At 37.3% G+C, this 14,528-nt stretch overlaps 1 protein-coding gene across 1 annotated transcript in view; it reads right to left on the reverse strand.

Moving 5' to 3' along the window:
• The window catches only part of MCTP1 (multiple C2 and transmembrane domain containing 1), a 492,067-nt gene that overhangs the window by 364,475 nt on the left and 113,064 nt on the right, over positions 1-14,528 (reverse strand). Inside the window, 1 exon segment of the mRNA XM_033110903.1 lies at positions 11,981-12,085. Within this exon segment, the coding sequence (XP_032966794.1) occupies positions 11,981-12,085 (105 nt within the window).

A 14,528-nucleotide genomic window follows, 5' to 3' on the forward strand; every position in this document is an offset into this window, starting at 1 on the left:
CAGCATGGTACTGGCAGAAAAACAGACACGTAGACCAATGGAATAGAATTGAGAACCCAGAAATAACCCCCATAAGTCTGGACAGATAATTTTTGACAAAGAAGCAAAAATCATACAATGCAGAAAAGACAGCCTCTTCAATAAATGGTGCTGGGAGAATTGGAAAGCCACATGCAAAAGAACGAAACTGGACTGCTATCTGTCACCATGTACCAAAATTAACTCAAAATGGATCAAAGACTTAAGCATAAGACCTGAAACAATAAACTGCATAGAAGAAAACATAGGCACTAAACTTATGGACCTTGGGTTCAAAGAACATTTTATGAATTTGACTCGAAAGGCAAGGGAAGTAAAAGCTAAAATAAATGAATGGGACCGTATCAAACTCAAAAGCTTCTGCACAGCAAAAGAAACCATCGACAAAATAAAGAGGCAACCAACTGAATGGAAGAAGGTTTCTGCAAACAGTGCCTCCGATAAGGGGCTAATATCTAAAATATACAAAGAACTCATGCAACTCAACAACAAAAAAACAAACAACCCAATTGAAAAACGGGCAGAGGACCTGAAGAGACATTTCTCCAAAGAGGACATATGAAAAAATGCTCAACATCACTAATCATCAGAGAAATGCAAATAGAAACCACAATGAGGTATTACCTCACCCCAGTTAGAATGGCTATCATCAACCAGACAAATAGTAACAAGTGTTGGAGAGGCTGTGGAGAAAAAGGAACCCTCATACACTGTTGGTGGGAATGCAGACTGGTGCAGCCACTATGAAAGGTAGTGTGGAGGTTCCTCAAAAAATTAAAAACAGAATTACCATATGACCCAGCAATCCCACTCCTAGGTATCTACCAAAAAAATCTGAAACCATTTATCCATAAAGACACATGTGCTCCAATGTTCATTGCAGCTTTGTTTACGGTGGCCAAGACATGGAAACAACCAAAATGTCCTTCGATAGATGAATGGATAAAGAAGTTGTGGTGTATATACACAATGGAATACTATTCAGCGTTAAGAAAAGATGAAATAGGACCATTTGTGACAACATGGATGGATCTTGAGAGTATAATGCTAAGCGAAATATGTCAGACAGAAAAAGCAGAGAACCATATTGTTTCACTGATATGTGGTATATGAACCCAAAACAACAAAAGAACAAGACAAATGAGAAACAAAAACTCATAGACACAGATAATAGTTTAGTGGTTACCAGAGGGTAAGTGGGGAGGAGGGTGGTAGATGAGGGTAAAGGGGATCAAATATATGGTGATGGAAGGAGAACTGACTCTGGGTGGTGAACACACAATGGGATTTATAGATGATGCAATACAGAATTGTACACCTGAAATCTATGTAATTTAACTAATAATTGTCACCCCAATAAACTTTAATTTTAAAAAATATGTTAAGAATATTAAATTATAGATAAAATATAAATAAAACTATTATTTGGTATAACTGTATATTCCATCATAAAAGGTTAATTGATTTTTTTCTAATAAATAAAAATATTCATAACATGAAGTAAGAGTAGCATACTGATATATAAATTTGTTCAACATCTCTATATAATGAAAAGATTATTTGACAACTCATTGAAATTTTACTGTATTCTGCTATAGCAGAAACTTACTTTCCAATATTCTTAATTGGAAAGATTTCTTCAGACATTCAATTCTTACGATTTCTTCAGACATTCACAAAAAACACTGTGCGTTCAAGTCACCAGAAAGTAATATGTCAGGAATAATGGAGAGCCCCAGACAACTTGAAAGTATATCTTGTATTCGCAAACCAAGGGGAGAAAGAGGAAGTGAAGGTATGCTGTTAGGATTCAAAGAGTTTTTTATATAACTCTATAGCAAGTTTCTGCTTCTACTTGGCCTGACCTCCCGAACCTAAGGTACTACCTCATAAGGAGATTCCAGCATAGTGATAACTCAGACAGGGGCTTTCTCATGGAATTTGGGGTCATTATTAGGGTTTGTCTGTCGTATCTTGGGGGAACTCTCGGACCCACAAAACATTTCATAGGAATCAGTTTGCATGTGAGCACTTCTAACCCAAAGAACATTTTAAAAGAACCCTAGGGACTTTTGCCAAGTCACCTCTACACTCCAGGGACCCTTATGAGAAGAATGGAAAGGCAGGGAGCTGCTCCCAGCAGGGTGTCGCCCTGGGAACACTGCTCAGAGGGAAGTCAGGAATTGTCTCTTACGAGAGCTATCATCAGGAATTGCAGGAACAAATGTCAGTCTGAATAGAACTTGTTCTAGGAGGCATCTGCTCCAGCATGATTTATCTGGAAGAGAAAAATAATTCTGCCTGCAATGTGCGTAACATCCAGGACAAATACGATGATTAAGCTTTTAATACTCTCCACACTGAGGAGAGAAAATACTTTTCTCCCACCACATCTTGTAGGTTTAAAGGCCCAGTAACTCCAAGTGGAGGCTTAAATCTATTACTGAGTCCCTAAAATCACCAAGTCTACCAGAAGCATACAGCCCATTGGAAGGAAGTTAATCTAGTTTCAAACTTACAGTCTATTTTGCATTTGTTATTTGTGGCCAGCTGCTTCACCACTCTTTGTTATGTAACATTTCCCTGGGGTGGTGACCACCTCCAGGCATCTTTCTGGGGAACCACCACACCTCATTTGTAGAACACACAATTTTAGGAGAACTGACCAGAAGTGGACTATCCCTGACCCAGGTCTGTCCAGAATACACTATTCCCCTGTGCAAGTGATGGGTTCAGGGATGGTGAGGCCACCTAAGGCAGGTCACTGGATTCAGAGGGTCACACCAGGACTTGTGCTATAGCAGAGACACTTCTCTGAGCTGGCCAGCTGTCTAAGGAACGTAAGTCTGAAGCTGTGGGAGGTCTCCTTTGCCTCCACTTGCAGGGAGCCCGCCAATACAGAGAATAGTGGAGTCCAAGGGTAGAGAGAGAACGGGAGAAGCACGGTGTTCTGATCACACCAGGGAGGCCCTTGGATCCAGTCAGGTCTGAAGCCACGTGCATCCCTGGATATCTCAGATGCCTGAGCTAATAAATTCCTGTTTAGTTCAGGCTGTTGTGAGCTGGCTTTTCTTTTGCTTGAAAATCAACGAGTCCTGACTAACTTGCCTGTATTTCTATTCACTTCAATTCAACAAACATTGATCGAGTACTTGCTGAGGGCCAGGCCCTGTGCTAGGTGCTAGGACTATACGTGTGAGTGAAACACAGCAGCTGACCTCATGGGAGTTCTGTGCTTGGCAGTAAACCTAAGATTTAGAGGTTCCCTGCAGGTTAGTAGGACACGTGCTGTTTCGAAAGCCACATGCTGTTTGGAAAGCACAGATGCTGGATGTCTGTTCTGACTCTGTCTCACTGGACCAGAACAGTCATTTGGAAGGGCAAGGAAAGGGAATAACACCCAATTGGTAAGCGTGCTTTCAAAAGCATAAAACTGGCAGTGTATTTTTACAGACTAATAATAAATGAATAAACTTATCATTGAAGAGCTATTCTGAGAAGCAGAACATTTATCATCCAAAAACAGTATTCTAAAACACCATAGTAAATATTTTATTCAACGCTGACTGCACCAAAAATAACACTGTAGAAAAATAAACTCATACTAAATATAGTTGAGTGTTGATTATGATGGAGATAAAATGAATAAACCCAGAGACAGCATGAAGCATGAGGACACAATCATTTAGGAATTCATTAGAGAGTTTTGTACTTTAAATAATTTACTTTGATATAATTCATCAATACTCATTTTCAATCCAAAAATGCATGAGGAAAGGGATTACCTTTCCAAACTGACGTTTACTTAGTTCAGACTATGACTCAGGTATTCTGGAGGGCACGGTATTGAGATGCTTCAAAGCGTGTGCTTTTAATGAAGGAAGAGTAGCATTTCCTCCTAAAAATATAGTAATACCCTTCATAAAACTATAATAGATGAGATCTTCAAGCTGAGTCAAAAAGAGACCTTTTCCAAAGATCTTATATTAGCATTATTCACTGTTTATAAATGAACAGTATCACTTTATTACTGAAGTATTTTAAGTAGGTCATAATAAAAAAATAAGAATTAGCGTATAACTTTTACAGAAAATATATATGGTAATGGAAGGAGAACTGACTCTGGGTAGTGAACACACAATATGATATATAGATGATGTATGACAGAATTGTACACTTGAAACGTATGTAATTTCACTAATCATTGTCACCCCAATAAATTTAATTTAAAAAGTAAAATTAAATTAAAAAATGAATAAATTTACAATGAAATCTGTTCAAAATGAAAAAAAGAGAAATAAATCTGGTAGGAATACAAAGATTGTCATGTACAGCAAACCCTAAGTAAGGAAGTGAAGTTTGACTTTAGCCCTAACTTTTCTGAGCTCTCAGGTTTGTTACAACATTCTTCAGGTGCCATGTGTCCCTCAATGCCATTAATCTGGAAAGTTCTCCAAATACTAAAGGTATTTTTCTCTTTTTGCCCAAGGATTGATCATTCACAAGTCTTAAGCAGGAAAGAAAGATATGCTAGTACATAGCCTAAAAAGCCAATTTCTTCAGGTGGGATAAGACTAGGTAAACTTCAGTCAACTGTCAGTCTATTTAGCCTCATCATTCAGAAGCAATATGAATGGCTGTACCAAAAGGAAATTTGGGGGTTCCAATAACATGGTTAAGTCAAGGTAAAGGAATTAGCCAAACCAACCTAAGTGTGCACTATAGGGGGGTTTGTTTTCTTTTCTCTAGTCTCCTAGTAACAATTTCTTTCAAGACTGAGCCTTACTGAGCTGCTCTAAAGGAAAGGGATTTTTTTCACTCTCTCTTCAAGTGCTTTGTTCTAGGTATAGTTATGGGAGATGGCAACCTGATGCTGGACCCACGAGAAGGACCAGGTGGAAACCCAGAACCTTTGCTAAAAGTCAAGGCAGCTCCCTCCAGCTAGGTCCCAGGCCTTGACACACCTTACTAACTGGCACAGAACAACCTCACAAAATAATTCACAGCGAGCTGTTAATGAGTACCAGCAAGTTTAATGTGTTATGGCTCAAACACAAGCCAGTAATAGATTTTAAAAGGACAAAGCAAAGGGGATGGAAAGTTACATTGGAATCTCAAAGACCTATGCAGCTTGTAAAGTTTGTAGACTAAATAATGCATCGCAGCAGCCTTTGAATCAAATCAATTTCATAGCAGTGATGCCATCTATCATAAAGGAAAGCTGGCCTTGCTAACAACTGGTAAATAACCCCCTATCCAGACACCTTTCCTTTTTGCACCATCTGATGCGTTTTCTTATGTGTCATAATATGCACAAATACCTGTAATAAGGTCCTTCACACACAGTGGATGCTAATGAATATTTGTAAAGGGATCTTCGCAAGGGCTTAAAAGATTCAAAAGAATCAATACAGCCTTGAAAGGATGAACATCCAGAAAAAATATTAATAGGTAGAAACAATAAGTAGCTACCTATTGTTCAGTATCTACTATGTGATAGATGCTACTTTTTAAAAATTAAAATACTTAACATGACATTCAAAAGAATTACAAAAGAAAAGTGGTATTCAACAGAAGTAAAATTGCTTTCATTGTAAAACTAGTTGATGCCAAACATATGAGCATTACCTGATACGGACATGTTCAGTATATTTACAAATTTACCAAAGTCTGAACTAATCAACATATACTCTGAGATCAATGACATTTTACCTTCAGGAGTCTCAGCTGCTCCCATAGATCATCCAGAATTCAGGGGTGTACATTCAACACATTCAGTCTTGACCACTTAGTTTTCTCCTAACACCAAAAACAAAAAACAAAAACCCACCTAATTCCCAATATAGGATGCACTCTTTAAGCAAAAGCAAGAGTAGCAGTAGAAAAATAAGAACAATATAAGCTAGAGTCAATTTACAATGCTAAGAGGCCCAATAAAATTCTAAACCACCCCCCCAAAAAAAACTGGCTGATGATAATAAGGTCACTATCAGATTCACTTTTACTTTAAATATCTTTTTCTCTAAATACAAATTCTCAGAAGATGGGGACTTTTTTGCTCACCAAGCAAAGTGACTGATATGCCAACCATATTCTCTTTACTCTTAACCCTTCAGGCTGTGCCTTACATAATGAACTCTTTAGAATATGACTTCATTCCTTATAAATTCCAGTCTTTAAACTATAGATTGGGGAAAAAAATAGTACAGAAAGAGTCAGAAAGAGTGTTCAAGTCTAACTTTACACCAGTTGAGGATGGTGAGAACTTGCCTAGGGTCACACATAGGCAGAAAATAAGATCAGAAGACAAATTTACTGACTAACGAGGGAGCTATTTCTTACATACCTACCTTGTGTCTCTGAGTCCAACAGTTCTTAGTCATTACATTCTGCTGTATGTTAATACCTTTGTCAGAAGACTTTCCTTATATCAATACTTCATCAGCTCAAATGTTTGCAGACAAGAAAAACAAGTCAGAAGTACTTTTGCATAAATTCCCATTTCCTTTTAGAAAGAGAATATGCAAAATTAAAACAAAAACAAAAAAACATAGTAGTTAGCTTTACTGGATTCACAGAATCACCCAAGAGAAACCATTCATAGACTCTGCTATAACAAATACTGTAAATCGTTAACTTGTGTGTGGTAGACGGGTTGAGTGTCTGTTACTGTGATACCCTAAGTTGTCTCTCTCAAGGAATTCTTACCAACACTCAGCTAGTGGGCATGAAACATTTCCCCCAAATCAACACAGTTTTGCAAAAACAAATTACCACTGGGATTTTCACACCATCTTCTCTAACCTGGGGTGATCAACTTTCACTGTGCAGACAGCTTACTCGCTAAGAAAATTTGTGGAACCTCTGCCATATTACAGATCCTGTGAATCCAGCAAACTTACCCACTCTTTCTTTGTGTTTTTCTGAAAAGCAGCTGCCCAGCCAGTTACCTTTTCCAGCAACCTTTACATCTAGATGGGGCCATATCTTAAAAGTGGAATGTAAGTCTAAGAGATGTGTGTGTCTGTTACTAGCCAAAGTGAATGAAAGAAGACTGTGTCTTCTCTATCCTTTATCTTTCTCTTTCTGCCTGAACACAGATGACTCCGAGACCCCGAGAGAATATCACAGTCCAAATGGAAAACCTGGATTCCAGGAAAGCTCACACACTAGATGTTATGTGAGTGAGAAATAAATTTCTATTGATACTTTTGAGGTGTTTTTTGTTTGTTTGTTTGTTTGTTTTTTAATAGCCACTAGCAGAACCCTAAGTGCCACAATGACTTTACTAAACACATGCATGGTGTCCTGCGGGAGACCCTGCTCGCTACGCCATGTGTCATGTAGGGAGGCCTGCGGCGTCTCTGGTCCCACTCCCCACACAAGAAGGCAGGATATGGTTAGGCCAAAAAGGAACACCCACGGAGCCATAGGTAGGGAAGTCACACCACTATGGTCTCACTGGAGGCTGGGTTTACACGACGTGCGACCTGCTGTCTGCTTTGCTGCCAACCGACCGACTCTCCTCCACTCTCCTTCAGTCTCCTCCTCTCTCCTCGACTTCCCTCCGTAGCCACGAGAGTTATATTAGTGGCCAATGGCTCAATGGTTACAGCTGACGGCCAACCAGCCACTGCTGATGGCCATCCACTACCTGAGCCAGCACCTTTCCACATGAGGCCGAGAGCCTGGAAACTGCTCTCTGGGGCTCTGTCCCCACACATGGGTAAAGCAGACATCCAGACATCCAGATGGTAGCAGATGACAATAAATGTAGCATGGAATATATCAATTTTATTACTAAATTTCTCCTCTGTCTGGCTTGCTCCCAAGATCACACTTGGCTAAGCTGAACTAAGTTCAGCCAAAAGTTAGACGTTCTTATGATCAAGCTGAGCATTTAAAAGGACTTTTTATTCTATCACTATGGTGGGTGATCAGATTTACTGCAATAGAACCTGACTTCAGATTTCTGCTGTCAATTATGTCTCTTTAAGTTTCTGAAATCCAAGGATATGTCCTTGGGACTCTGTATCTTAAGATCTCAGAGAAACAACACCTCTTCCCCAGTAGTAGGCTCTATGTGAGAGCACACATTATTTTTTTAAGGGGAAAAATAAGGCATCCATTCCTGGTATAATATGGAAGATTCTTTTGAAGACACTTTACAATCCGCCAAAAATAAGGTCCTAAAACATGTTCAGATGTTGAAAGTTCTGACTAAAATTAAAGTTGTGTGTCCTTTTTAATTAAAAAAAAATACACAAGGTATAAATCTCCTATGGTCAATAAATCTTTGTTCAAATGATGACTTAAATGCCAATGGAAATGTTTATTGTCTATTTTGCACCTGTTTTTACAGTAACTAGGATTGTGATGCCTTCTTAAAAGAAAACAAGGAGAAGAGTAGAGGAGCTGGTTGCTGATTCTGGACGAAACTGGGAACTGTGACCATGAAGGTGCATTCCATTCACTGGCATGTGAAGAACAAAGGCTTGAAATAAATGGGAAGTACGGAGTCCCACAAACTTTCTACCACAGCCGTGGCAGATGGGATGACCAAGTCTGAGATCCTTCACTTCACACCACACCAAAAATCTATTTTCAGCTTAGTTTATAGTTGGTTAATCTCAGGTGCTGCTCACATAGCTGACACTCTCAAACCCTTAAGCAATTTCACTTCTGTTAACTTGTCATACTCATGAAATAACAAGACGAGAAAGCATTTTTGTATTGACAGAACTTCTGACTTAAAACTATACATACAGAAAATACCATTATTATCTTGGAAAGGGGTCTATTTCAACTAATTTGAACATGAAACGTCAACGAAATGGTTTTTCCAATAATTGAGAGCAAATAACTCATTAACTTCCTGTTAATTTTTAATCAGTTTTATAGGAATACTTTCTTCATGAAGTTTTCCTTATCTTTCTCTGATGGATGTCATGTCTTTCTCTTTATTGCTGTACCTTGTATGGCACTGTTTACCTGTTTAACTTGTTTTTCTAGCTATTTGCACACTGCTTATTTATATTAATACACCCAAGCTCTGAGGAAGCATCACATCTGATTTGTCTTGGTCTTTCTTGTACCTCAGTACCTGCCAGGCCAAACATTTTAAAAACAAATGACGTAAAATAACACTGTAGAACACTATTAACTGGATTCCCATCTATAATGTCTCATGGAAAAAAAATCTCCTGTCCATATGTCAATACAGGTGACGATACCATTTCTGCACCTTGGGTCTTATATTAATTTTTGCTCCAAAAGGCGCATTAGAGCTGATTGTCCGGCTAGGTCTTATTTTGGGGAAACCACGGTATATTTAAAAAATGATAGGTATATACATCATACCATAGCCCAAAGTCTAAAAGTAATTCATGATTAGGAGTAACTTTAAAATGATTTTAATTTTTATTTGGAGGTCTAAATAAAGAGCTAGCGATCCCCTCCTCACTTATTTTATCATTTTTTCAAGAAAGAATGAGTCAAAATATATTTCATCTAATCTAAGATACACAGTTATTTATTTAGTGTGCCATTAAGAAATAAAAACACTGCCAAATAATTGTAAGATGCCAACAATTACAAGAAACATTTTAATTTCTGAAATGTGAAAATGTGAAATAAAAAGTTTATCTTAGAATCAATGAAATGAGATACTTAGCAGAGAACATGTAAGATGCAATAAACATTATGGAAATATAAATACTTCCATAAGAAAGAAATACTTATTAAGAGCTAAAATTTTTCTTTTAATGTCTATTATTATCCTCAATCGATATCATTAGTTATATAATTACAGTACATGTTCTTCTAAAAGTATAAAGTATATTCAGAGTTTTAGTGATTTATGTTAGTGTTACTTTAAGAGTTTAGAGTACAGTATTGTACATGCCTAGAAGTTGAAAGAACTAGGTAATAAAATGCAGTATAAGAAAGAGAATTTTCACTGTCATTTAATACCTTTTGAGCAAAGTACCATGTGCATGTATTAACTATGCAAATTAAAAAATAAAGCTAAACTAGCCTCTCTTCTTTAAAAAAGTGGGGAAATAGAATATGTAAAAGTTTGGTTTTTCTAATCCACTGGTTTAGAAAAGAACAACTATGAACAAGATTTATGAGCTTAGTCTCATTGCAGGTTTTTCCCAAAGTTTAGATGTCCCTGAAGACCCATTAAGTGTATTTCCGAAGAGAAAATACTTTTCCTTTAAGAGATGACATCCATCCTGAGGTTTGCAAGAAAAACACCTCTTTGCATGTGAAATGTTTGTCACTTCTTTTCATTGACGACATCACTGGGCTTCTTCAGGAGAGGCAGAATTTGCCATTCAGAACAAGATTATACTTTTGGTTTCCAAGAAAGAATTTGGATTATAACAAGGTCTGATCTTTTGGAATAAAGCCATGCAGCAATGTACAAATAAGGGTTTTCTGAGGCATTCTTCCATGTCATATGCATGAAGGAGAAAAGGATTTAAGGATCATATACACAAATGTAAGAGTACTATCCTGTTTGTGTACCCAACCTGGGTCCTCAGAGCTCTTTATCTATCCAGCAGTTTAGGATTCCAGATAAATGTAGGTTTAAGGCGAATTTTCACTTTAATGTTTTCGTCAAACTGCCTCCACCTGACTAGCATTCTCTGCTTCAGAAAGTTTTCAGATTTGAACCATAGGTGGGGGTGGTGCATAAAGAGAGTGAACTGACAGATTTGTGTGGGAAAGCACATACTTTCTGCCTGTCAGACTGTCTTTATAAAATAGGAGAAGTCACTTTATAAAATGGGAAAATCTGATTCAAAATGTATGGATTAAACAAAGGACTCAAAGCAATGCTTTAAAACATTCTTACCACCTCAAAAGCTACTCTCAGCTTTTGATTCCCAGTCCCCTCTAACTTTGCTGTGATGCTGTGGCTAAGGACATATTTTCACTGTATCTGCAGCATGTAGACGGCTGGACCTTGTGCAACAGCAAACCAGCTCCTGCGTTATGGGCACTAACTCTCTTACCAGAACACTCCCATAGGCTTTGGGCACCTATCCAAAAATTGACTGTAGGAATCCAAAATACTCCGAAGAGAATCTGTTCAATTTTAACCAGATACAGTTATGCATTTTTCCATGACCTTTCTGTCATTAACTGAGGCTTGAAAGACTTGTAGGAAGGGGATGTTTGCAGGGGTGGGTGGAGGGAGGAATCAGTAGTTTTATCTTGGCCAATGTGAAGTTTGAGATGCCTCTCAGAAATCAAAGTAAAGAAGTCAGGTAGGCCATTGACTGAGTGAGTCTGGAGCTCATGGAAGAAGACAAGCCTAGAGATGAGCATTTGAGAGTCAGCAGTGGAGAGATGGTATCTTAAGCTCTGAGCCCAGGGTGTGAGTAAAAAACAGGGCTGAGGGCAGAGCTCTGGAGAACTACAACCTCTGAAGGGCTGCTAGAGGAGGCGGAGCCAGCAAATGAGACTCAGAAAGAATAGCCCAAAAGCAAGAAATTACAACTAATTCTTGACTAAAATAAAATTTAAAACTCTGTATGGTTCAGAGAGTCCTAGTGATGAAGTGGTTCATGTCGGATGCTGTCAGTCATGTTAAGTGCCTGCTGAGATAGGAAGTACGGTATTGATAAAGAAGAGGGTAGTGGTTCAGAGGAGAAATCCTGAACCACACTGCTTCAGGTTCAAATCCCGGCTCTACCACTTACCCACAGTGAGAACGTTGTGAAGGTATTGAACCTTCCAGTGTCCTCATTCATAAAATGTGTGTTATAATGATACCTACTTTACATAGGTGGTTGTAGGAATAAATGTGTATTAATAAATGTGTATAAATGTGTATATAAATTCAGCACTTAGAATAGTGCCTGACACATAGTAAGCAGTATAAAGGTGCTATTATTATTATTATTATTACTATTATTATTATTGTTACCTTTAGCTTTGGAAAAATGTTGACCTTCATAGGAGCCATTTCAGTGGAGTAGTAAGAATAAAAATCTATTGTACTGGATTGAGACGGTACGAGGTGAAGAAAAGCCTAAAACAAGAAGAAACACTTTAGGTGTGAAGGGAATGGAGGAGTAGGTAAAGGATGACACAAATTGAAAAAAGGAATTTTGCTTCTTTATTTATGAGTGGTATTAATATACATGCTTATATGTCAAATGGGAATGATACAGTAAAAAGGAAAAATAAATAAACCCAGGAACAGGAGGGAAAAGAGATCATTGCAATAGTCTCTGAGCAGTGGATGGGATCCAGGGCCAAAATGGCAGTTGTGGCTTTAGGTGGAGTAGCAATATGTGCGCCATCATAAGAGGATGGTCAGCCAAAGATATAGGTTGGCATATTTTGGTGTGGGAAGACAAAATAGACCTTGTCTAAGTGTATTTATTTTGTTTTACCTATTAAGTATTTGAAGAAATGATCAACTAGGAGATATTTCTGGAGGTTTGAGAAGAAGAATGAAAATACGTCTAAGAGGAATTGACTTTATTAGAAAGCGGAATAGGATTGCCTGGCAGTGTCGAGTGTCTACTTCACATTTGCAGTCATAAATTTGTAGCAAGTCCACTAAGCATTATTCCAAAATAGCCTTTCAAAAGCACTTCCAGTATTTTATATGAAGAAAATATATAACATATTTCTTCTGTATTCTGTCCATATTAGTTCCATTTTAATACAATTAGTTTAAAAATTACTATTTAAGTTACATATTGAGTTAAGAATCTATTTCTTTACAACATAGGAAGCTAATATACAACACATATATATTTTATTTAATTAGAACATTACTTTTCATAGTGGAATATAGAATTTCCCAAAGATGATAATTGTTTGAAATAAATTAACATTAGAGCCATATCCATTTTGAGAATGTATTTCAGTACACCAGTGATTGGATGTCTGTAGACAATATGCTCCGAAATGTAGTACTTGCTTGATTGAATCCCAGAAAGATTCCAAAACTGCATTCTGATGTTTTCCCTTTAAAATGACCCTACAGTATTTGCAATCCTTGCTCCTTTCAAAACTATCATTTATGACATATATGCTGAAAGTAGAGTATTATCCTACTCTTTATAGGAAAGCAAATGCATAACTCCTATGTTTGTTGAATTTACATACTATATTATTTCCCACAAATATATAATAAGCCTGCTATCTGGATTTTGTGATGACTAAACCACTCAGCCAAATTATTCAATAAATTCTAAAGAGATTTTAGAGACCTCAAAGATATTTATCCCAATTTTTTCCTTCTCTTCTTACATTACTTCATGACTTTCACCTTCTGCATGTCTTTATTTATTTGAACTTAAAAGTGCTTTCATCTGTACATCAAAGATATCACTTCACATAGAACAGGTTATAGTTAAACCATAAGATCTCTCTTTGAATATCCTTCAGTTGTAATTAGCAATCAAGAGTGCATTCCACACACAAAAATTCACTCAAAATGGATCAAAGATGGAAATATAAGACCTGAAAAACAAATACATAGAAGAAAACACAGGTACTAAACTTATGGACCTTGGTCTCAGAGAGGATTATATGAATTTGATCCCAAAGGCAAGAGAAGAAAAGCAAAATAAATGAATGGGACTATATCAAACTAAAAAGCTCCTGTACAGCAAAAGAAACCATCACCAAAACAAAAAGACAACCAACTGACTATGAGAAGATATTTGCAAATAATACCTCTGATAAGGGGCTAAGATGTAAAATATATAAAGAACTCATACAACTCAACAAGAAAAACAAATAACTCAATTAAAAAATGCGCTTTTTTTTTAGATTACATTTTGTTTCAATCAAAATTATTCTTCCAATGCTCAGAAATTGGAAGAAAAAGCAAAATAAAAACAAAGACAAGAATGCATATGGTTTCGTTTGTTTATTTATTCATTGATCAACAAAGAACAAGCAAAAAATGGATCATGTCCAGCTTGTCACTTCTACTCAACTACCTTATACATCTGGGTTTTCCTGTGACATCTTTTTATGAGCTGAATTGTGTTTCCCTCACCCCAACACTCATATGTTGAAGTTCTAACCACGAGTACCTTAAAATGAGACTGTATTTAGAGATAGAGTCTCTAAAGAGGTAATTAAGCTAAAATGAGGTCTTTAGGGTGAACCCTAATCCAATATACTGGTGTCCTTATAGGAAGAGGCAACTAGGACACAGAAACGTCCAGAGGGAAGATGCTCTGAAGATACAGGGAGAAGACGGCCATCTACGAGCCAAGAAGAGAGACGTCTTGGAAGAAACTAAACCTGCCAACACCTTGATCTGAGACTTGTAGCCTCTGGAATTATGAGAAAAATAAGTTTCTATCATTTAAACCTCCCACTTTGTGGTACTTTGTTCTGGAAGTCCTAGCAGATGAATACATGCCTGCTCTGCTCATTCTGTGTATTTATTTAATAAAAACATACTGATGCTTGCATTTGTTGTAAGGAAACAAATGTGAGAG

Source organism: Rhinolophus ferrumequinum, chromosome 7 (genome assembly GCF_004115265.2).
Source record: "Rhinolophus ferrumequinum isolate MPI-CBG mRhiFer1 chromosome 7, mRhiFer1_v1.p, whole genome shotgun sequence".
NCBI lineage: Eukaryota > Metazoa > Chordata > Mammalia > Chiroptera > Rhinolophidae > Rhinolophus > Rhinolophus ferrumequinum.